Raw genomic sequence first — 24,982 nt, forward strand, 5'->3', positions numbered from 1 at the left:
CAGAAAAATAGCAGTAGAGTAGATGAAGCCCAGTTTCAAATCAATGATTTGGAATATCATAAAAAAGCAAAAAACAACCAATCAAAACAACAGTAAAAAAGAATCCGAAGACACGAAGATAGTGTAAGCAGCCTTCTTTAAGCACTCCTTCATTCACAACTTCAAGCACTCCAACATTTACATCATAGGGGTACCAAAAGGAAGAGAAAGAACAAGAAACTGGAAATCTATCTCAAAAAATAATGAAAGAAAACTTCCCTAATTTGGTGAAGGAAATAGACATGCAAGTCCAGGAAGCGCAGAGGGTCCCAAACAAGATGGATGAAAAGAGGTCCATTTCAAAACATGATAATACGTCTATTAACATCTATAATACATCTAATATGTTAATACATTTATTAACATTTTGCCGTGTCTAACACACTCCCATGTATAATGAGCACCCATGTTTTTGGCCCAAACTTTCAAGAAAAAATATTTTGTTTTTTTAATTCAATTTTTAATTTATTTATATTTAGATAGATATTTTTGTATTATAAAGGAATTTCTGTATTTATTTTTGAACATATTATTGTACAAGAAATTTTATGTAACAAATAATTATAAAACACAAGAACAGATACAAGGTATTTCAGCTACTACCCATGTATAATGCACATCCATATTTTTCCCTCAAAAACTTGGGCAAAAAAGGGTGTATTATATATGGCAAAATGCAGTAAAATGCCAAAGGTTAAAGATAAAAAGGGAATCTTAAAAGCAGCAAGAGAAAAGAAGTTAGCTACCTACAGAGGAATTACCATAAGACTGTCAGCTGATTTCTCAGAAGAAACTTTGCAAGCTATAAGGGATTGACAAAAAATATTCCAAGTTACGAAAAGCAGGGACCTACAGCAAAGATTACTGTACCCAGCAAAGATATCATCTAGAATCAAAGGGCAGATAAGAAGCTTTCCAAACAAGAAAAAACTAAAGGAGTTCATCATTACCAAACCATTGTTATATGAAGTGCTAAAGGGACTTACTTTAGAAAAAGATGATCAAAACTATGAATAATAAAATGGTAATTAATATATATCTATCAAGAACTGAATCTAAAAATCAAACTAAGCAAACAAGGAGAACAGAGACAGAATCATGGATACGGAGAGCATTTTGATGGCTGCCAGATGGGCATGGGGCGTGGGGGAATGGGTGAAGAGGTGAGGGGATTAAGAAGTACAAATAGGTAGTTACAGAATGGCCATGGGGATGTAAAGTACAGCATAGGAAATGGAGTAACCAAAGAGCTTATACACATGACCCATGGACCCGAACAATGGTGTGGGGATCGCCTGATTGACTGGCGGGTACTGGATGGAAGGGGGCAAAGCGGAAAAAAGTGAGACAACTGTAATAGCATCATCAATAAAATATAATTAAAAAAAAATGTTATCAGTGATTGCAATGACTACCTCCTGATAAGAAATTACGAATTTTTCCTGTTTTGTATTTTAAATACTTACTATCTGTGTAATTAAAACCCTAACCACAATGTACTAAAACCAGTAATACAAAAAACCATACTATTAACACTCAGGTATTAATTTTGGAAAAGAATGGGAAATGGCCTAAACGAAGTGATACAGCACACGACCACCGCACTCACCACCAAATCAGAGTACTGTCTTTTACCTACCGGTGAATCTGTCCATTTTTGTGCAGGTATTCCAACCCTTCCAACACCTCTTTGAGTATTGTCGCAATGGTAGGTTCATCTAGGACTCCGCTTTTGTGTTCCCCCTTTGCCACAATGTGCTTAATAATATCCAGAACAGAACCTGAAAACAGAAGACACAGTTTCCTATAAATGTTTAACTTACTCAATGATTCAGAGTCATTTTGAAACCAAAACACATGTAAACCTTTTGATAAATTTAATTGTGTGGAAAAGAAAGGAAAAAACAGCCCTGGCTGCCATTGGCTCAGTGGATTGAATGTGGGCCTGCAAATCAAATGGTCACCGGTTCGGTTCCCAGTCAGGGCACGTGCCTGGGTTGTGGGCCAGGTCCCCAGTGGGGGCTGTGCAAGAGGTAACCACCCACTGATGCTTCTCTCCCTCTCTTCCTCCTTCCCTTCTTCTCTGTCTGGAAATAAATAAATTCCTTTTAAAAATTAAAAAATAAAGAAAGGAAAAAACAGAAAATAAAGGAAATGTGAAAGTTTAAAAGACATAATAATTTATTCTCAATGTCAATCTAGAACAGAAAGAAGACTGCTAATATCCAAACAGCAGTGTTACACCACCATCATCTTTAGACTTCAAATGAGAATTTGGAAAAGGTAGTAGAGCATTTTTAACACCTCTAAAGAATACGTAGGTTAACCATGCCCATCAATTGACACTTTAATATAAGATATCACAAACTGACTTAGGTTTCAACACCAAATTAGAGTATGTAACACCATGTGAATAAAGACAGAAAAATACAAGTGAAACACAAGTCAAATTACGTAAGAAATACTTGAAAAATAAAGGCCACATGTATATTCAGACTAACTTAAGGATTGCAATTATGTTTCAGGTTGATAAATAATGGAAATAAAATAGGGAAGGCAAAGAAAACTATGAAAAAAATAAAAACGGCAGTTCTTTTTCAGTAATAGCCCAGATGTATTATCACCAATCCCCTTCTTCCCAGGACAGGAAATAATGCTCCTACTAAAAATTAGGGGAACGGAAGAAAGAGACCTACACAGAAATTAAACCATAGAAAGCTGACTACCATAACTGATGATTATAATTTTTAGCAGCTGGCCAGAGATCTGTGCGATTTCTGTTAGAACAGTGGCCCACTAAGACCACGGAACCAGAACAAACGCCCTCCGGCGTCAGAAACCACACTGAGAACTCCGCCACTGCACTGGGAAGACCGGAGGCCCACTTCTTGGCACAAGACCTTAATGGTCAGGACTGAAATGAAAACAAACACACGATTCTGTTGAAAACTTGCTGTGGCGGGTCCCTTTCACTTCACCCTTAAAAAGAAAAAATGTGCTTCCAGACAGATGAGAAGAGCAGTCTAGAAGGAATCTTTGAAAACACGGGAAGGTGGAACCCATGCTTACTTTAGCTCCCATTTGAAAGTCGCTAACATGATAAACTTGATTTTTTTTAAAAAACGCATAAACTCAGAACAAAGGAGAGAAAAAATCGTAACAGATGAGAGACAATAATAATTTGGGGAAGGAAAGCAGAGAAAGAAAAAGTAACTGACTAAGCAGAGTAGACAAATCTGAAACTTCAACGTCTGCAGAGAAGGTATGCCAATGCAGAAAAAGTGATCCCTGCCCAGAAAGGCTCAGAACATAGGGACCACGTAAGGGGAAGTGAGGGGGAACTGATGGAAAGGGTGAAAACAGGAAAATGGTTGAAAGGTCATAAGGGAGAATAGGATCCCCAAACCCAAGGTCTACCCCCACCCCGCACCCCAATCTCTGTACCTCCAGCAGGAGAAAGGCAGTTGACTCTCTCTAGACAAAGAACTGGGGGCAGGGGTGCTCCAGGTACTAGGTAACTTCTCCTAATACATTACCTCCCCTCCCCTCTTTACTGCTGGGATTCACAAGACTGAGCCACAAAGGGGGAGCCCTCAGCCACCACCAAGGGCAGGCTAGGGTAGGCCAAACCACGCTGAAGGCACTTCAGCTCCACAAAGGGGGAGGCCTAAGGAGTAACTTTTGTTCTGCTTAGTTCTAACCAATCACACATTAATCCCCAAAACAAAGTGACTACACTAACAGGCCACATAGTTCATTCTTCTGAGAAATCCAGGCCACATAAGAAAAGCTTAGTAAGAAGACATCTGTATAAATGCCAATTGAGTTACATGGAATGCAAAGGGAGAAATTCCTACTAGGAATTACAAAATTAACACAACTTATTCATTCAACAATTAAGCCATATTATGTGCAAGATCTAGAATTGAATGCCACAGAACATGTCAAGACATACAGGGCATGACTGCTGACTTTTAAGGAACTTCTGTCTGGTGGCCCTAGGAAACGGAGCAGGAAAGACACCAGGGCACACAAAAAGTTTAAAAAGTTGGAAGCAAGAACTCCTTCTTAAAACCTTAGCAGACTGTTATTAACGTCCCATCATCTACTGATCAACAGGGCAGCTGAAGCCACGCACGCCCCCCGTCTCCATCCGCAGCAGACGTACCGAACGAGGCTCGATGAGCAGCCCCTGGGATAACAAGGTCTCTCCCGTTCCGGTCTCCCGACAACGTAATTTTTGTAAGTGAGGGATGATCAATCCACCAAGACTGATGAAGTACCTAATCCTACAGGTACTTCTTTCTCTTTCCTTTCAACAGCTTTCTTAAATCACTTTTGACTTCTAAAAATCTTATATTGCAGTTTATAAATTGTAGAAATAGCTATTTAGATCAACAATGCTTATAATTTCTAGATATTAACTTCCTATACTGATTCCATCATTCAATTATCAGAGTTTTAATTAGCAAAGGGTAAGAATACCACCGTTACAAGGAAGCACTGTGAAATAATTAGAAGGTTGACACGCTTAAAACTTATTTCAAGACGTCTACCTGGCTTGAAGAATGGGTTTGAGAGTGACAGTTGCAATTCATTTTACAATTTAATTAGCTCATGAAGTTTTACATCAGCACAATGTTGCTGTATCAAAATATGCTTTTTGTTCTAAATATTTTGGCTGAAACAGCTGATGTGAAAGAAGGCAGCCTATGCATTTTTCTGTTAACTCTGGCCAGATGTATTCTTTAACTATTCAAGGTCACCTGTTGCTGTCCCTGCTCCAGCCGTGATCCCCCCGTCAGTTCCCAAGACACGCCACACCCCTCCATCCTGCTCCAGACGGTTCTATCCGGTGCTCCAACCGGATCCCTTCCCCATCCTTCCCCTGATACCAACCCCTCACCCCATTCCACCTGGCTAGTTATCACCTATTCCTCAGGTCTCAGATGGATATCCCCTCCTGAGGGAGTCTTCATTACCCCACTACCCCCATTCTCCCCAGTAAGGTTCTGTTCGCCCAGTAGGCCTTCCCATGGCACCTAATGCCTCCTCACGGCTCTCTACACACTTACAGTTATTCAACTGCAACTTTTCCTTATCAGCTATGAAATCTGTAAGAACAAGGAACCAACAGTTTGATTCACCAACGTACTGGTGCTCAGTTGGTCACCTGAGCTATCCTGACAGTTTCCTCCTATTAAGAAAATTAAAGTTGTGCTTAATTTTACCTATTGTTTTCTAATACTGCATAATGTATCTCTAAAATTTAAATGTATATTCACTCTGTAAGTACAAATGCAAGATTTCATTTTCCTAAAAAGCACGCAAAGTTTTTAATATTTTAAAATTAGGTTTAGATGTAAGATTATGCTGACTCATAAAAACATAAGTAATTATAAAAAGAATTAACACCTGAAACATGTTTGAAAATTATCCTCCAGGAAATCTGCTGAAGGCTAGGCCAAAAAAACTGAGCACTGTCCTAAAAGCAGGAGGGACAGAGAGGTACACTTAAAAGACACCACCCAGATACATGCCCTTCCCCTTCTGCGATCAGGGGTCAGGACGCATACTCACTAAGAGAACATGGATTCTTGAAAATACGTATCATTCTGCTTAGGAGTGTAGCAAAAAGGACAGGCTGGCGAAATGTGGATGAGAAAAGTAAGCAGACAATTTATTCCTAGTCATCGGAAGACTTTATTGTAAAACACTGAAAACTTTGTATTAGACAGTTTTATAAATTACAATAAAAAAATTATGCTATACATGATCAATAACGAAAGACACGGTATTACCTAATATTCCCATATCTGTCCATACTGAAAGAACCATGCTTGACCACCATCTTGAAAGGTGGCTGGTGTTAGCAAGGCTTCCAACCATCATATGATCAGGGCCTTTAACAAAGCAATCCAGTCTCTCCAGTGTGTCACTAATGGGATTGAAACAAAAAGGTGATTCTGGCTACACTGAAAAGCATCAAATAACAAGGGGTTATTACGCTTAATGACGAGAATTTCGTGTGCACCTTACTACATGTCAGCACGGTGGGGGAGGCTTTCCACGTGTCGTCTCGTTTACTCCTCCCCGACACCCTGAAACGCAGAAGGCATCCCCATTTCCCAAACAAGGAAGCAGGTTCAGAGGGTTTGCCCAGTGACATAGAAATGCCACATAGGAAAGTTAGAATTTAATTCTAAAGCCGATGCTGCTTCCTTTAAACCTCGCTGGGGAAGGAAATGTTTAATGAGGTATGACAGTAAAACTGCAAACCAATACGGACTCTCTTTTCTGAAACCCTGCACTCTAAAATCACGCTCCCACACAGAACGCATATGCAAACAGAACGGAGCAGCCCAGGGACGGGAAGGTCGGGCGGCTCCGTCGCTCGCTCACTAGCCCTCTCTCTCTGCCGCAGGATTCCAGTCCAGCCCCGGGGCGCCCTCTCATCTGCCACGGGGCAGGGCCTTCAGGACACCGGACACAACCTCTGGTCCACGCCTGCCAAGGCCCACTGTTTGTGATCATAATCCCTACATCTTATTCTAAGGACTAAAGCAGAAATAACTGCCCATTTACTGCAGGACAAAGCCCACAATGAATCATGTTAATGCTGGGGACCAAGGTTTTCTGGGTAAGAGAAATGAGATTCGAGTGTAATTCGAAAGTTTTAAAGGTCTGTAATATTAAACTTGAACTGGAAGCATTAATGTCAAATCATGACTTATTTTTAAGGTACTGTATTTCCAAGCTCTTTCAACTAGAAGCAATGATCAAGTAGCAGCAAACAGCATCCCAAGCATCCAAGATACGCTTTCTAAATACCATTCCCCATAAAAAAGATCAGAGCTCCTTAAAATATTGGCTGATTTGGGTCTGGGAAAAGCAACAGAAACACGAGCCTAGGAAATCCTGAACCAAAAAAACAAGGAACTTATCAAAGACTGATGAATCACATCTGAAGGACACTAGACTGAGCTTACAGGGACCCCCACTGACAAAATTTGGGCCAGCCTGAGCATCAAAAGAATAGAGTATAATTGAAAGACACGGAATATATAAAAATCTTTGAATCTATGTAACAATATTCCAAAAACTGACAGCCTTACCCAATTGGTGTGGGGGGGGGGGGACCCTCTCATTTGCTACCACTGGAGGTGATTATTAAACTAACTCTTTACTCTAAAAATTGGTCCTTAAAAAAAGAGCCAATTATTTATCCTGTCTTTTCAGTAGGAACTACAACAAAGATTAATCAAGGAGCCCAGCGAATAAGGTAAAGTGCCTTTACACAGAAGAACGCCAGGTTATAAACGTAGAAGAAAGGATGCAGTAACAAATACCACCATTCTGCTGTCCCGGACAAAACAACTGGTTCAAATGGTCCTTAATGGATACTAAAATCATTGGACCAAAGACTTATGAGGAACTAGGTACTCACATTATCAAAGTACCACACCTCACAGATTACCTGTTAGCTGCAAAGGGAAAAAAAGCTACCCTTCCCTTAGAGCCACCTGGCTATCATAATCTTAAGCAATCAAAATTAACATCACCATTAAAGATGAAACCAGAGAACGAATACATTCTGACATAATGCGATATGAAGTACACTACAAAATCTTGTGCCAAAAATATTTAACTTAGCTCTGGCTGGTGTAGCTCAGTGGGTTGAGCACCAGCCTGCAAACCGCAAGGTCCTGGGTTTGATTCCCAGCCGGGGCACAGGGTCAGGTTGCAGGCCAGGTCTCCTGTTGGGGCGTGCAAGAGGCAACTGACTGATGTTTCTCTCCCTCTCTTCCTCCCTCCCTTCCCCTCTCTTTAAAAAGAAATAAATAAAATAGTAAAAAATATATATTTAACTTAAATCTAATCAAGGCTTTAGATCTAATTTTCAATTTGCAAGGAACAGACGGATATAAATCAAGTTAAACACCGTCCTAAACAAAGATCCAGATGAATCCAGAACGTGGGACATTCTACAAGACAGTCACCATCACACCTTCTGGACCAGACCCCCACCAAATTGATGTCAGGGAAGAGAGGCAGTGGGAGGGAACCATCCTGCACTGAGAGAGATTTAAGAGGCGTGACAAGCAAATGCAACGTGGGCCACCTCTCAGCTCATGCACTAGCCTCGTTAGCGGACACTATGTTCTCAGCACCTCCTCCAATGTGAATGTCCATGAAAAGCAAACGAGAACAGAAAAGAACATTTTCGTTACCTTTCCAGCCCACGGGAGTTAGTATTTCCCTGTATTTTACTCACCTCCACTTAGCAGCTTCATGACTAGCCACAGCTCATCTTTTACTACGAAAGACGTGTAGTAAGACACAATGTTAGGGTGATGACACTGACTCATGGCTTGAATTTCTTTCTACAAAGAAGAGAAAACACGGTAACTCATTACATGCAGGCATAAAACAATACTACCAGTTAGTGAGTACCGGCCGGGGATCCCAAGACTCTGTCACCGCCGTTCCGGGACCTCCGTGGCTCTGACCTCTACCAGAACAGTGGAAACCGGAACCAGCCCGCCTCCCTCAGGGCACGGGGACTCTGCGCCCTCCACTCGCTACTCTAGTAACCTCTGACACGGGAAACGTGCACCACTCGCCTCGCCCCGGCCCGGCACAGCACCCAGGGCCCAGGCAGGGACCCGTGTTTCCACTTCAGGGTGCCCTTGAGAAACCACCCTGGGAAATCGGGCTTTATAGCCAGAGAGGATAATTACAAATAAAGTTTTTTGTTTGTCTGTGGGTCATTTATTTATTTCAAAATGTTGTTTCATACCACTTTTGTGAAATGATCAACAATTCTCACACTACAGGGAATAGACTGAGACAGGGCAAGGTCATAAACTAAATCCAAAGGAGAAGCCGGTGCCAAAAGTCTAAGCTTACACAATCTCCATTAATAAATCTAAATTAGATCAGGTATAATAAAATGCCTTATAAAGCCCTGTGCTGCCTCTCTAATCTCATTCCTATTCCCTCACACCTCACACCCCAAGATATCCCCGTCCTAGTAACTTCAAGTGAGCCCTGCTGCTTCTAACCACGGACACTGCACCCTGGTGGTCCCTCTGCCTCAGATACACTTCTCTCACGGTTTGTGCCTAGCTGAAACAGCCCATTCCTCCTTCTGAACGCAGTCCCCCCAGCTCCCCGGGTTGAGTTAGGTGTCGCTTCTCTTGGCTCCCTATATATGTCCTTCCATCATGGCATGTGTGTACTGAATAGCAGTACCCTGGGTGCTTGTCTATCTGCCCCTTCTTGCTAGATGGAGAGTTCCAGGAAGGCAAGCACTTAAAAGTGGATTCCTTCCCTGGCCAGGTGGCTCAGTTGGTTGGAGCGTTGTCCCATACACGAAAAGACTGTGGGCTGGATCCCTGCTCAGGGCGTGTACCTAGGTTGCAGGTTCCATCCCAGGTCAGGGCATGTACGGGAGGCAACTGGTCAATATTTCTCTCTCTCCCCCTTCCTCTCTCTCTAATAACCAATAAACATATCCTTGGGTGAGGATTTTAAAAAAATTAATAAAGACTCAGCTTTGTAAAAGAGTGGATTCCTAAACACTGTGGAACTTACGTGCGACACCACAATTGCCTATTTACTTTTCTGTGTCCCTCACAAAACTGTAGGCTCAACGAGAACTAAGACTTTCCGGCACTTATCATTGTGCCTGGCACACAGTACACCTTCAATAAATATTTGCTGAATGAATGAATCCTACGGCACTTTATACAGGCTTTTTTACTGATTCGTGTATTTGACCTCGGTGTTTGTTCAGTAAAATCAATCGTGTAAAAGCTGCTCATAATCCCTGCTTCACATGAAGTACTCAATACATGCCAGTTTCTCTTTCCTCATTGTCTCTACTTGAATGTAAATTGCTTTACAGCAAAGACCTTGTGGTTTGTATTTTTGCAACACCCAAAGTCGCCAGCACTATACTCTGTACTAAAAGCTAAGTAAACATGAAGGAAAAGGAAGAAGGAACTAGAGGAGCACCTGCCTGCTGATACAGTTACGCAGGACTAGAAGAGATAAGGTGAGTACAGGAGCGGAAATACATAGGACGGCACACACATGCCCAGTGAGTAGTAAAGATAATAAATGTTACAAAGATCTACAGGAAACCGTTAAGGTAGGCAAAAGTCTTCACACAGGAGGTGGGAACCAGGTTTCCTTCTGCTGGATGTGAAGATATGACAGAGGACAAGGTGAAAGGCACAGGTAATCACAACAAAAGGTGGAATGTGCAAGAGACAGCATAGGACACGAGTAACCCTGCCTGGAATAAAGAGTTCGTGCTTCCAACAGGTGTTTACCGCGTGCCTCCTACATGCCAGGTACAAGGCGAGGTACCTTGGAGTCTGGTGAAGAAGTTAGACAAATAAACTGTTTTCCAACACAGACCGATAAACAGTTTGATAGGGGAAGTATAAGATATTACGTGACTTCATCGGAGAGTCAAATCATCAAAAAACAGGACTGACCATCAGGGAAGGCTTCCCCAAGAAGTTTCAGTCCACTGAGACGGGTCAGAGCCTCCCTGCCCTGGTGGCCCAAGACACCTCCACAAAGGCCTCCGGCTTCGTCCTCGGGAGCACTCCTCCGCCTCTTCCTTGCACAGGACTTGATGCCTTTCCTAGGCACTCGTCATGCTCTGCCCCGCACAGCAGAGCACCTAGTCTTCGACTGCACTGGGAGCCTCTTGGTAGAAGAAGAGACATTTTGAGCCTCTTTGTGTACCCCGCGGATGTCTGCCCAACGAATCGAGTCCTAGCATCCAGGAGAGAACAATCTCAAAGTGCCGCACTGTGTGTGCCCTTCGGAGAGAGAAGCCCGTGAGTCAAGTCTCCGGGGAAAATAAATTTAGTAAGAGCTGACGGCTGAGTCTCCCATCACACTTAGCACAGGCTGTCAGACAAGAAAACGTTTTGACAAGAGAAAGGAGTAACATCCCGCCCCCTCAGAGGTAACTGTCACACACGGCGCACACCTGTAGCCGGTTCACCTCGCCCTCTCTGGAGAACGCAGGGCACGCTTTTGCGTTAAAATAAAGAATTTTGAAAACAAATTTTTAAATCACCACATCTCAAGGTTACTGCATTGATCTACTAGTTTTTTTAAGGTAAACTGAGGGGCTTCAACTCTCTCTGCAATGCAGCCCCTGGCGCAGGGATCTCTGGTTCCAACACCGTGAACACACAGATAAATCAGGCAGTATTCATACTCCTCGGGTGTCTCCTGGGCTTAGTGGGGTCTTACCTGCTCCCCAGCCCTCCAAGGAAAGCCAATTAATCTTAAACTTGCTTTACTAAAAGTCGCTTATTTGCCAAATATATACATATTACATTTGCAACATAAAGCTTACTGGAATATGTGGCCAAAATGCAAGGAGATCTAACTAATGTTTTTCCTTTTATTAAGCTGTATCAAATTTCCATTCCTCTAAAAGACAGGCCCTACTGTACTGACACAAATGTTACTTTCAAGAATGTCAGATTATATTTTAGAACCGATGTTCTTTCCAATTTTGAACTAAGATTATAACCATTTTGTTAGTATCATATGAAACGGAAACAATAGACTTTAATCAGAAAGACCTAATTTTTAATCCACACTCTGTCACTTATCATATGATTTCCTTGCCTTGCCTATGAAATGGAGCCGCCGCCTAGCTCACAGAGACATTTACGGGGTTAAAGTGCATGTAAGTGCCTAGCACTGAACAGGTGTTTGCTATTTATTATCTTCATGGGAACTTAGTCAAGTTACTTAAACTTTGTGCCACAGTTTCTTTGGTCAAGAAGTAAATACTTTCATTCATTTTTACATATTATGTAAAATAACTGGCAAATGATAGGAATTTGTATTAGGCTTCTCACACTCCAGGCTTAGTATGTAAGTTACAAACTCTACTTTTCTTTAACAGAATGAGTGTACAACGTGGACTTCTTTCGTAATCACTGCCACTCGAATGTCCAAATGATGCTCGCAGGGGTGTCTAAACTTTTGGCATCTTCTGGGCGACACTGGAAGAAGAGGAGCCGTCTTGGGCCACGAGTTAAATATACAAACGCTAACAAAACCAAAAAATCTCATGTTTTAAGTAAATGTACAATTTTGCACTGGGCTGCAATTCATAGCCATCCTGGGCTGCGTGAGGCCCGCAGGCTGTGGGCTGGACACCCCTGCACAGTGTTACTGGCACCTGTAAACCTAAGGTCATCACACAGGATTTCAGTCAGCTTCTCCTTCCAAGTGAGTGTTCTCCCACCACAGACAGCTCAAGGTCACTCCAGGAACCGACTTCTTCAGCTTCTGCCCCTGCACTGCCAATGCCTGAAGAAACACATGCATCTCATCTTCTAAAAGTTCGATATATAATTCTAGTCTCTTTCTTTTTATTCCAATTATTCCCTAATACTCAGTACAGACTACACCAGAAATTAAATCCAATCTGGGACACTGGGAAAAACTTCTGGACTGTCAGATTATGCCAGTCTGAATTTCTGCTCTTTCTATCGCTCGCTGTATATGATCTCAGAGAAATTACTTAATAAAATAGCAATATCTGTTCATATTTGTATGATAATTTATATAGTTTTGGAGTACTGTGTCACTTGATCTTCAAGAAAAGTCTCATGAAATCCATTTTGAGCTGAAGAAATTGAGCATTTAAAAAATTAAATGTTTTGAAAAACCATCTTATTTCCCTTGTCGAGCAGTTACTACATCTTTAAAACTACTCTGTGCGTCATGGTGCATAAAAGGAGTCCCAAACAACCCTGGTGTGACTGGCTTTCAATGCCACAAAAACATCCCTCACAGCTGTGGGTCCTCGGGACTCCCTTCTTCTCCCTTCCCCCAGCCTTGGCAGAAGCCAGCGCTGCCCGCGGGCATCCTCTCTCCCATCCCGCATCAGTGGTCAGAAAACAGGTTCCAACCATGTTGTTAGGGGAGCAAAGCCTTTCCACAGATATTCCATTTGACCCAGGAATCACAGTCGCATTACATTATGTTAAGGGAAAAGAGAAGTAAGCAAGCATCGTTTATAACAGTAAAAGAGAGGAGGCAAGGTAATTGTTCAATACTAGAGAACGGGGTAAATAAAGTGTGGTCTACCTACTTAATGGGATACTGCCCACATGTTGAAAATTGTATTAGTCCATATGTAGAGACACAAAAAGAACACTGCGATAAATTTTTCAATAAAAAGAACAAGTATATGATCATATTATCATAAGCATCCAAAGATGCTTAAATGTGCAGCCTGAAAGATTGCACAGCAAGTGCTAGCTGATCTCAGAATGAGAGGATTATAACTATGTATTTTCTCTCTACTTACCTGAATTTTTATATATTTTACAATAAACGTTACTATTAATGTTTTTAAAAAGGAATAAGAAACTTCTCATTATTCCCCACTCTAACATGAAATGTACAAGACTCTGCCGCTCCCCCTTAAGAAACAGGAGGCACGCATACCAGAAGCTCATCCATGCTCGTCTGACACTTCTCGAGGTTTATCCGTTTGATTGCCACTTTCTCCTTTTTAGGGCCACAATATGCTGCTTGGACCACAGCCGTTGCTCCACTCCCTAAAGATAAATACATAAATGAGTACATAAATAGATGGGTAGATAAAAACATAACATTTCTAATTCCCACACAATTTAAACAAGTAAAGTTAATCCTTATCTTGTTCCTACACTCAACAGATGCACAGAAACACTCCAAGAAACAGGGTGTCTATAAAAACAAAAGACTTAACCATTTCACAGAACTGCCAATAAATACCAGTACCAAAGGAAAAGAAAAAAAGAAAAAAATCAAAACTGCTAGGTTTCCAGTTCTAGACTTTGATGGGGTAGGCCCACGTGTCCCTGCTCCTCTGAATACACGAGAGATAATTCAACCATCGAAACCTGACTCTGTAATGGAGAGAGAAGGCGAACTGGCTGGGGAGCTCGGAGTGCGAGGAAGAGCACCACTGCGAGTTCACCGGGTTTTCCTGGTGTCTCCCCTATGTCCACGCGTGGGCACCGGGGCAGCCTACCACCTGAAACAACCAACCGGGGTAGACAGATAAATACAAGAGAAAACCCTGTTTTCTGGCTAAAGGACTTCCCAAAACAGAAGCTCAGCAAAGACCCGGAGGGAGAGAGATTCCCCAATTACCCAGGACAGTGGAGGGCCCAGCCCAGCCCACCACAGCATGAGCAGGGCCTCCACCCCCGACCCAGACCCAGGCAGCAGGAGGCCAGATCCACCGCAGGGGCAACTAGGTCCCTGTCCCACACCTGGGGCAACATCCAGCCAAACTGCCCTTAGCAGCGGCAGAACTGGGAACCCGCGCCGCCCGCCCACCAGTCAGCCCAGGTAACACGTGTACAGATCAAACAGGAGTTCCTGTGGCGCCAGACGAACAAAGCAACAGAGACTGGTACCTGCAAGAGTTCTGAAAACTAAATTATCATAGGAACTACACAGCTCACAAAAGTAGGCCAGGGCCTACACACTAAATCTAAATAGATTAACTGCGTACTAAAACAGAAGACTGAACCAGAATCAAGAGTCTCCTAACATCAGTACCCTAAATGTCCAGGATACAATAAAAAATAATAATTATAATCACATGTCATACCAAGAACCGGGAAAAACACACTTATATGAGAAAAGACATTCACACTGATGTCAACACCAAAATGAATCACAAGTTGGAGAATTTTAAAGCAGCCATTATAAAAATGCTTCAATAATTGGGAATTCTTTTAAAGCAATAAAATAATGAAAAATCTCAGCAAAGAAATAGAAATGATAAAAAGTACCAAATGAATTTATACAACTACAACATACAGTTTCCAAAATAGTTTACTCAATCTAAACAACAGACAGAAAATAGACGACAAAAAAAAATCCCACAGATCCTCAGGTGGGATGATAATAATAAAAGTTCTAAAGTCCAATAATGCCCTCCCCAAGATGTACAGGCCCTAATCCTTGAAACCTGTGAGCGTTACCTTATATGGCAGAAACTCTGTGTGTTATTAAGTTACATGAAGGGTACAGAGATTATCCTGGATTATCTGGGTGGGCCCAATGTAAACAGATGGGGTCAGGGTGATTCGAGCGAGCCCGGGCCAAGGAGCAAGTACTGACACTTGAAACAACGTGGGTGAACCTTGAAACCATAACCCCACAAAAGGTGAAAAATCACGGAAGACCACACAGTGTATGGCTCCATTTACACGAAGTGTCCGGGAGGGACACATCTGTGGAGACAGAACATAGATTAGCCACGGCCGGTGGCCGGGAGAGAGAGCGGGAAGTTACTGGTTGATGGGTCCCGGACTTCTTCCCGGTGTGATGGACGGCGTGATGGGCGTGCTCTGGGGCCGGATGGTGGTGGCGGCTGACGAGCACTGTGAATGTACTAGCATCCACTGAATTGTACGCTTTTAAAATAGTGCATTTTACGTCACGTGACTTTCACCTCAGTTTTTTAAAAAGATAAGGAAACACTCCAGATTACTTTAACTCGCAATTCTACAATTTAGACAAAAAAAAAAATGGACCGAGTCTTTGAAAACAACTAACTACCAAACTCAGCCAGAATGAAGTAGGTAACTTAAATAATCCTGTAACTATTTTAAAAATTAAATTTGTAATTTACAAGTTCTCCAAAAAAAGAAACGCCACAGATGGTTTCAATGGAGAATCTTACCAAACACTGAAAGAATTAATAGCCATTTTATACAATGTTTTCCAAAAATGGAAGAAGTGGGACACTTTCCAACTTAGTTTATGAAGCCAGTGTTACCAAGACCAAAACCAAACAAAGGCAGCACAAGAATACTACAGACCAGTATCTCCCAGGAACTAACTCAGCTGCAAAATTCTTAACAAAATATGAGCAAACCAAATTCGGCAATGGATAGTACAGCACAACCGAGTGGTATGTGTACTCCAGGGACGCAAGGCTGGCACGGTATGTTTTTAATCAAAAATCAATGTCATGCACGATATCAATGGATTAAGAAAGAAAAATCATCTGATCATATCCACATAGAAAAAACATTTTTAAAAAATCCCACATCATTCATGATAAAAAGCTCTCAGCAAACTAGGAATAGGGGAAAACTTCTCCAACTTCATAGAAAACATCCACAAAAAATCTTTACAGCTAGCAGCATGCTTTACGATGAAAGACTGAGCGCTGCCCCTGGGGGACCCGGGAAGGCAAGGACGCACCTGCACCCACCACTCTTACTTACGACAGCACTGGGGATCCTAGGCACCACAACCACATGACAAGGAAACAAACAAACAAACAAACAAATAAATAAATAAATGGCATCCAGAAAAGAAGAAGTAGAACTGTCCCTATTTGTAAATGACGTGATTGTCAATTAAAAAAAAAAAAATCCCAAGGAAAGTACAAGAAAAACTCCCAGGACTAAAAAGAGAGTTAGCAAGGTTGCCAGAAATAAGATCAACACACTGAAACCAACAGCGTTTCTGCAAACCCACAGCACACAAGCAGAAACCAAAATTTTACAACACGATACCGTTTACAATTACTCCCCCACAATGAATGCTTAGGCACCAATCCAATAAAATCTGAACAGAACACATATGCTGAGTATTACAAAATTCCAATAAAACAAAGACGGCCTAAATAATTGAAGAGACACACTGTGTCATGGATTTTAAAAACTCAACACAGGAAAGATGTCAATACTCCCCAAACTGACTATTTATAGCTTGAACACAATTTTGAAAATATTTCATCTCTTTAAAGCAGGTTCCTTCATATGAAATTTTTCAAACTACAAATCGACTTACTGGCTTTTACTATCATTTGTCTTAGAGTAAAAAGAATCAAACAGAAAATATTAGTATGCCTTCCACGTAGTAAAAGAAAATGTTACTTTATAAAACTTCTATTTCAGTATAAATACACATACAAATGTGTAAAAGGTATCTCTTAGAAATGGTTCAGTCAAGGTGTGAAACTACTGCTTCAATGGCCTCTAGTAAGCATCAGCCTAACAGGAAGAATAATATAATGGCAAGGATAAAACAACTTCCAAAGTGTCGCAGGTTCGATTTCCAGTCAGGGTTCATGCCTGGGTTGCAGGCCATGACCCCCAGCAACCGCACATTGATGTTTCTCTCTCTCTCTCTATCTCCCTCCCTTCCCTCTCTAAAAATAAATAAATAAAATCTTTAAAAATAAATAAATAAATAAAACAACTTCCAATAAAACATTCTAGTTTAAACTTTCCCTGTTTTACACTGTTATGCATTTCAATGCACCGCCCCCTACACCCCCACTTCTTCCACGCTTCTGTCCTCCGCTGGCTAGTTCTCTAACTGCAGAATTAGCGTCCATTACACACCAGAATGGATCCATGCACAAAATATAAGTGAACCTTCTCCTGAAATCCTTCCTCTCCTGAGACAGAAAAGGAGCTGCCCAAAGGTATGATATGGGAACTAAAAAAACTTTCAGAGTCTCTCTCCACTTTACTAGACTCAGGAATTTAAAAAAGAAGGCAAAAAATGAGTATTATTCCTATCAAATGAACCAAATCATTTGAAGATATTTTCCCCAAATTTTAACCAGCCATCATTATAGGAGATACATAGTCAAAAGACTTTGTTTTTAAGTATTTTTTAAGTAAGGTTTTGCATTTACTACAGAGCTAGCCCCGACTGTTCTTTATGCAAGATGACTATGGCACTGTCACCTGAAGCATGAAAAATACAGGCATTTACAATTTTGTGAACCCTCTTCTACAATAAATAAGGCCTCTTGTCAGAGTCAAGCTGAAAATTAAAGCTCCTAGAACCAGTGAAACGGCTGTAAGAATGGTCATAAAAATCGCGCTATTCTGGCCATACAAAGATGAAAGTAAAGGCACACGGCCATGTGCTTTGAGGAATCACCCAAGCAGCCTGACGGTTTTGCAATGAATCATCCCTTTCTCTCCTGCCCAGTCCAGTGAGCTTCCATCTCAATGGACTGTAACTCCATCCGTCCAGAGGCTCTAGTCAAAAATCTTCAACTCTCGCATCTACCCCAACAGTACATCTCTAATTTCAAAGTATGTTGTATCCAGCATCTGACTGCTTCTTACTACTTCCACTACTACCTCTCTCTCCTGGATAACCTCTCCTTCCACCCTTCAGCCCTTACAACACTATTCTCCATGGAGCAGCCCAAGTCATCCTTTTAAAACATAAGCCAGATCACAGTAATCCTCTGCTCAAAACCCCGCGATGATTTTCAAGCTCACTGGAAGCACAGCAGTGCCCACAGTGGCTTACAAGGCTTCACCCGACCTGATGGTCAGGACCGCACACCCCCACCCACCACCCTACTGTTCTCCCGGCGGCCTCCACCTCCTGTCTCAGTCTGCTCTGGCCCCTCTCGCCTCTGTTCCTTAATCACACAGCATGCTTCTCCCTCAGTGCCTTGCTACTGCCGCTCCCTCTGCTAGGAAGGAACTTCCTGCAGATCACCACAACAGTCACTTCTTCACCTCCTTTGAGTCTTTCCTCAAATGTCACCTGCCTAGGGAGGCTTGCACTGCTCCATTGGAAACTCACCGCGATCCCTGGCAGTTCCCAATGCCTTTCCCGGCTTTATCTTTGTCCACTTGATCGTAAACTCCAAGAAAGCAGGGACTTTATTGCTGCTTTTCTGTCTGCTTTACTGCTGTATCTTTAGCATCCAGAACAGTGCCAAGAGTTCAATATTTGTTGAACAAATTAGTCAATCAAGTAGTGGCATATATTAATATTTTCAAGAAAAAAAACATCGCCTGCTCGGGACAGAACAAGCACGGAAAAGAGCCCGCATTCCTGGGCAGGGTATCACAAATGCCACCATGAGTGTTAACATTCACCGGACACGTGTTCTGTGTACCAAGTACTATGCTGAGCTTTCTTGTGTTTCATTTTTCATCGACCCCTGACAATAATCTCAGGAGCTAGGGGTTACTGATCTTACGAAGCAATGAGAGCATGTGTAAGACTCAGGTCATAAATTAGTAAGAGGCAGGGTAGGGCCTAGAAACCAGAACGACATCGTGTTTCAACACCGTGCTCGTAATTGGTTGGTAGGCAGCTGCCTCTTTAGGTTAAAGCTAACATTTATTAACTGATTACTATGTGTCAGGTTAAATTATTTACTTTCAATGTCTTATTTAACTATTTTAATAAAAAAAAAAAAAAGCCAAGGCCAACATTTGTGGGTGCCTATCCAACATACAACTTCATTTCTTCTTTAATAACAAAACTGTCAGCTTTGTTTGAAGGAACAGTGTGCCCAGCTAAAAAGCTTCACTTCACAGCCTCCCTTGCAAATGGCCAAATTACACAGTTCTGGCCAATAAAATAGAAATGGAAGTCACTGAGTAAGGCTTCCAGGAAAGAAAGTCCTCTGAGAAGGAGCCAACTCAGTCGTCACGTGCCTCTGTCCTCCTGCCATCCTCTTCCAGCCTCCGACACAGGCACGAGGCTCTCAGTGAAACAATTATCTCGCAACTATGAGAACGAGAGTCATGTGCTAAGTGCAGTGGAAGGAAAAACTAGGAGCCTGGGTGCCACTCCAGTTTTCTCATTATGTAAAGGAGGAAAACGTATTTTATTAAGCTACTGTCACTTATTTTCCGTTACAAGCAGCCACATGCAACCCTAGGAGGCTGCTGGTCCAAAACTGGGCTTTCTGCAAATGTCACCATAGCTAAGCCTACCAGTCGGGGAAGGAAACACACTAACCACTGCCATCAGCACTGCTGAAAGAACATGATGTCTTCCATATTTGCGGAGGGATCAGAGGCACCTGCACTTGGAGATCACTATTTGAGACATGAAAGTGTGTGGCTAGTGAACAATGAATGAAAAGCAAAAAGGAGAGAGGAGAGGAGAGGAGAGAATCACGCCCGTGGGTCATCTTCGCCACAGTGTCAAAGCCAGAAGGGTCATACCTGACTAAAACCGGATCTTAGAGAAAAGACTTTCTAAACAGAGTCTGAGGTCAACCGTAAACATTTACTGAGGCTTCTCAAGATGCAGCCCAAGGAAAGGCACGTGGCACAGCCCTCGCCAGACTAGGTTCCCACGAGGGCCTCACCCATCTGCACTACCTCATCCAATGTAAATCCTTAAATCCATCTACACTTGAATGAGATCTGGGAGCAAGAAAAAAAGATGCAATGATGTTCTAACAGCATTAACACAGATCTAAAATATTTGTGTTCCAAGATTTCAAATCGTGCCTTATTTCAATATTTCATGGCAGTACCAGAAATTAGGAAATGTAAGGACCGGGAGAAAAAGACAGTCAGAGACAACAGCAACCATGTTATGAAGCATTCAATACAAGCTAAACACTTACCACAAACAACGACATGTACTCCACACACTGGCCTCAGTGACGCAGGTGCCACCTTCCCACTTCAGAGACAAGAAGGTGACGTGAACACCACTTGTAGCATCCAAGGTCACACAGGTGGTAACAGGTAAAGTCAGAATCTGAATCCAGGTCAGTCTAGCCCCAAAGCCCATACTTTCACCGTTGCTTCAACGCGTCAGCTACAGCACAACCAACACCTGGGCGGAAATTCTAATACAGTAATAGGGGTCAGAAAGGGGCCCAAAACACTCCTTTCTGAAAAGATGAATGATTTATAATGAGAACAATACGAACATTTTTTTGCAAGTAAATATACTTAACTTAAAATCTTGCCGAAGCATGTTTAAGATAATAAAATTCTTTTTTTTAAGATTTTATTTATTTATTTATTATTAGAGAGAGGGGAAGGGAGGGAAACAGAGAAGGAGAAACATCAATGTGTAGTTGCCTCTCACACCCCTGCAACCAGGGACCCGGCCTGTAACCCAGGCCTGTGCCCAACTGGGAATTGAACCAGCCACCCTTTGGCCTGCAGGCCAAATCCACTGAGCCACACCAGCCAGGGCTAAGATAATAAAATTGTTTAAAAGGAAGTCCTTTTAATTCCCACCCTGAACACTTGTATTATGTTTGAGAAAGGAAATTTTCTCCATAGAATTTTGCCAGAAAAAGACAGAACAAAACAGAATGTATGAAATAGTAATCCCATAAATATCACAGTGCTGAGTAGCACATGTGAAAAAAATTACAGTTCAAATAAATGTATGTGCTTTGATGAGAAAGGAGACGCCATTATACCATTTCCCAAAGCACAACCCAAGTGGACAAAAGATTTGAACAAACATTTCAGCAAAGAAGATATATGGAAAGCTAATAAACAAGCACATAAAAGATGCTCAACATCATCAGTCATTAGGGGAGCGCAAAACAAAGCCACAGTAAGACCCCACTTCACACCCGCGAGGATGGCTGCAATCAAAACGACAGGCAACGAATGCTGGCAAGAGAAACAGCAGCCTTCATCCATCACTAATGTGACCATAAAATGGTACAGTCACTTTACAAAGTTACACATAAGTTTACCACATGAGCCTGCAATTCCACTCAAGAAAAATGAAGTATGTTCACACAAAGATCTGATGTGAATGCTCACAGCCAAAAAGCAGAAACCCAACATCCATCAAATGGTGTCAAAAAAAAAAAAAAAGGAATATAATGGACAGTACAGGCTACAACATGAATAAACCTCAAAAAAAAATTTCCCAAATAAAAGAAACCAAGCACAAAGGATCACATAGTACATGATGATACTTATATGAAAAGTCCAGAACACACAAATCTATGGCGACAGAAAGTAGACTTGTGGTTGCCCGGAGCAGGGGGTGGGGACAGGGAGTGACTGCACTGGACGTGAGGCATCTTTCTGGAATGATGGAAATGTTCTAAAATTGGATGGTGGTGCTGACTGAACAACTGTAAATTAACTGAAAAAACTATAGAACGCTACATTTAAAACAGGTGGATGTTATGGTATAGAACTTATACCTCCATAAAATGGTTTTAAAAAATGAAAAATACTATGCTAATGGAAAGACGCCAACACAAAAGACCATGTTATATGATCCCATTTATATGAAATACCCCAAAAGAGCGAATCTATAGACAGAAAGTAGACAGGTGGTGGGCTGGTGCTGGGGTGGGGGATAGGGAGCGACCATAACAGGCACAAAGGATCTCAATGAGGTGATGAAAATGTTCTAAAGCTGGATTATGCTGACTGGTGGGCAACACAGTAAATTTACTTTAAAAAAAAATCACTGAATTTTACACCTAAAAATGGGTGAGTTTTGTGGTATTAAGTTACACCTCAGATCTTTAAAATAAGGTGGTCAAATCACACTGGAGAGCTTAACCTTTCCCCCATGGACCACTCTGAGAATAAGACAAAGACCAACCCTCCCCTGGAAGACTGAGAGTCCCCTCTCTCCACCCACGGGCACCCTAGGGTCGGAGGACACCGGGCCCTCTAAGTGACTATGGTCCTGTGCCGCCTCAATGGCAAAGGCACTGAGAACGACCACAAGCATCCTCTTCACCCTAGAAAGAAACCGAATAAGAAAGCAGAACTGCTCTTCTAGAACGGTCATAGGGACTCTTTCCTTTACTTTTCAGACTTCACTCTGGAATGTCCTGCTTAATCCCCTTCTTCAGCAGGAAACCCTGAGGGGCCCAGAAGCAACTGGTCAAGACAGAGACCAGCTAGCTAGCTGTCTTTGGAACCAGCCAGTCCGAGTCCGACAGCATGCAGCAAGAACACAGGCCCACGGAGTGACTTGGGAGAAAGACGTGATGTCTCTCAGATAAAACTGAGCTCAGATTTGTTCTGAAACAACAGGCAAGTGAAAAAAAAAATGACAAAGTTTCTGTAAAACACAGATACAGTACAACACACACTCACACCCCCAAGGTAGCTAACGAGTTTTCCGTCAGTCTTTTTGCTATACAACTAATTTTAGAACAGGATGCTGATCCAGCAAAACAGACAACCTCCTTCCTCCAATATACAGGGGTCTGCTCGTGTCAATTGGGTTGAGCTTCTGTTTAGCTAAACCCACCCCTTTCTGATTTCTAAAGTCACTGGATTATTGCTGTCCAACAAGTACTCCCCTCATCATCTCCAGTCCCTACACTCTCCCAATCGCGGTGCCTGCCCGAGAATGACCAGTCTATGTTTCTGCAAGTTTTGGTCTCTGCCAACTGGTATCCCTGGACCACCTTCCAACCTGCTCCTCACGCAACAACAGCCAGACCCACTGGATGTCCCCGCTTGAAGCCCTCCAGTAACGCGTAAAATCCCAAAACCCTTACCAGGGCTGACAAGCTCCCTAAGATCTGGCCTCTCTCCCATACCTTTATTTCTATCCTTGCCAGCCTTCCTTCGGCTCCTAAAACACATCAAGCTTTCTCCCTCCTCAGGACCGACCTTCATCTTCTCTCATCCCTCGGTAGGAAAAACCTTCCCCAGGCTCGTTAGCTTCCTTCTCACCCTTCAGTGCTCAACTTAAAATGCCTCAAAAGAAAGATTTTTCCTTGAAGTCACCCGAACGAGGTCTCCAGGTTATTCCCTATCAGAACATCTTATTTCCTTCCTGGCACTTGCCAAAACCTGTAATTGTTTTTATTTATCTGCTTATTTGAAGTCTCCCTCCTTGACTAGAAAGTCAGCCTGAAACAGTCGGAAGTTGTGTTCGCGTTGCTCAGTTCGGTACCTGCTCCTCCCCGGCTCCACCCCGGCTCCACCCCAGCCATGTCTGGCATTTCGTGGGCTCTCAAGGTTTCTCGCACGGATGCGGGAATGAACTAAAGCACCCTATCCCATAATCCCCCAAATAGGTGGCCACAGCTCTAAAGATCCCTTTTTTGGTACAGCCCTGTAAAGGCCTGCCCCACGCCTGCACTTTTCTTTCTTTCCAAGACACATCTGTCGCTCAGGTTCAGACATCTATCACTACACAAATCTCTCCTGAGCTCCTCAGACCTACCCCACCCCGCCGGCGCGCCACTCAAAATCCCCTCCCCGCCTCACACGCGCTGCACAAACCCAGAGCCTCACCCACGCGCCCTACAAACCCCCGGGAACCACGAGTGCCCATTAATATCTGTGAGTCCTGCGCTCTGCGAGCTCCCGCGTGTCACCCTCTGCCCAGAGCGGTGCCTCCCCACTCAGTGGCGCCAGCTCTCACCGATCACCTCCTGCAGCTCGTAATCGTCCCTGTTGATGGACCAGGGCAGGGCGCTCGACTCCTCGGACATGACGGCAGCACAGCTCTCGGTCCTCCCTCAAACTCGCTGACCTCTCTCCTCTCCTCGCCGTGCGTCTCCCCACCCCCAACCGCTGCCGCCGCGACCCCACCAATCTCCTCGAGAACAGCCACGGGTCCGAACGCCGCTTGGGTGCGAGGTCACAGAGCGGCAGAGCGGCGGGGACTCGAAGCTCCGGCGGACGTCGCCTCCAGCTCCTCCGCGTCCGGCACTCTCCGGCCCGGTCCAGATCCCGGCCTCGGCCTCAGCTGCAGCAGCGACAGGAGCTTCGCCTGCGCCCGGCCCCTCTGTCCCGCCCTCCACCCCAGCCCCACGCACGGGCCAAACTTTCCCTTCACCTGCCGACACGCAGCGCGCTGACGTCACCGCGCCGGTCACGCCCCTCCTCGGCCACGCCCCTCCAGCCGCCATCTCAAGTGTGGCTAGATTAGAAGCGAGCACTCAGAAGCTCGAGAATGTGGAAGTTGACGGTGCAAGGGAAGGAATGCTTACGAAGGCTGTCAGCGAGGACAGACAGAAGAGAAAGGCCTAAATAGTACACGGGCGGTAGCCACACTAAGCATGGCGACCAAGGGCGGCCGAATGGAGGGGGCGGAGCCACTTCTGGCGGCGGGGGCACGTTGCCGTCTCTGTTGTCACATTCATTGGTTTGTTTGAGAAGGAATCAGAAAGGCA

The 24,982-nt window shown here is 43.3% G+C and overlaps 1 protein-coding gene across 1 annotated transcript in view; it reads right to left on the reverse strand.

The window, feature by feature from the left end:
• Window positions 1–24,634, reverse strand: part of OXSR1 (oxidative stress responsive kinase 1) — a 72,610-nt gene extending 47,976 nt beyond the window's left edge. Inside the window, exons 1-4 of the mRNA XM_045857039.1 lie at window positions 24,229–24,634; window positions 13,546–13,658; window positions 8,315–8,423; window positions 1,679–1,820 (exon numbers count right to left, since the gene is read on the reverse strand). Of these exons, the coding sequence (XP_045712995.1) occupies window positions 1,679–1,820; window positions 8,315–8,423; window positions 13,546–13,658; window positions 24,229–24,298 (434 nt within the window). The 5' untranslated portion in view covers window positions 24,299–24,634. The remainder of the gene's footprint in view (window positions 1–1,678; window positions 1,821–8,314; window positions 8,424–13,545; window positions 13,659–24,228) is intronic.
• Window positions 24,635–24,982: the final 348 nt, after the last annotated feature.

The sequence above is a fragment of the Phyllostomus hastatus genome, unplaced genomic scaffold, assembly GCF_019186645.2.
Source record: "Phyllostomus hastatus isolate PE091 unplaced genomic scaffold, TTU_PhHast_1.1 phas_scaffold_129, whole genome shotgun sequence".
In the NCBI taxonomy this organism is placed as follows: domain Eukaryota; kingdom Metazoa; phylum Chordata; class Mammalia; order Chiroptera; family Phyllostomidae; genus Phyllostomus; species Phyllostomus hastatus.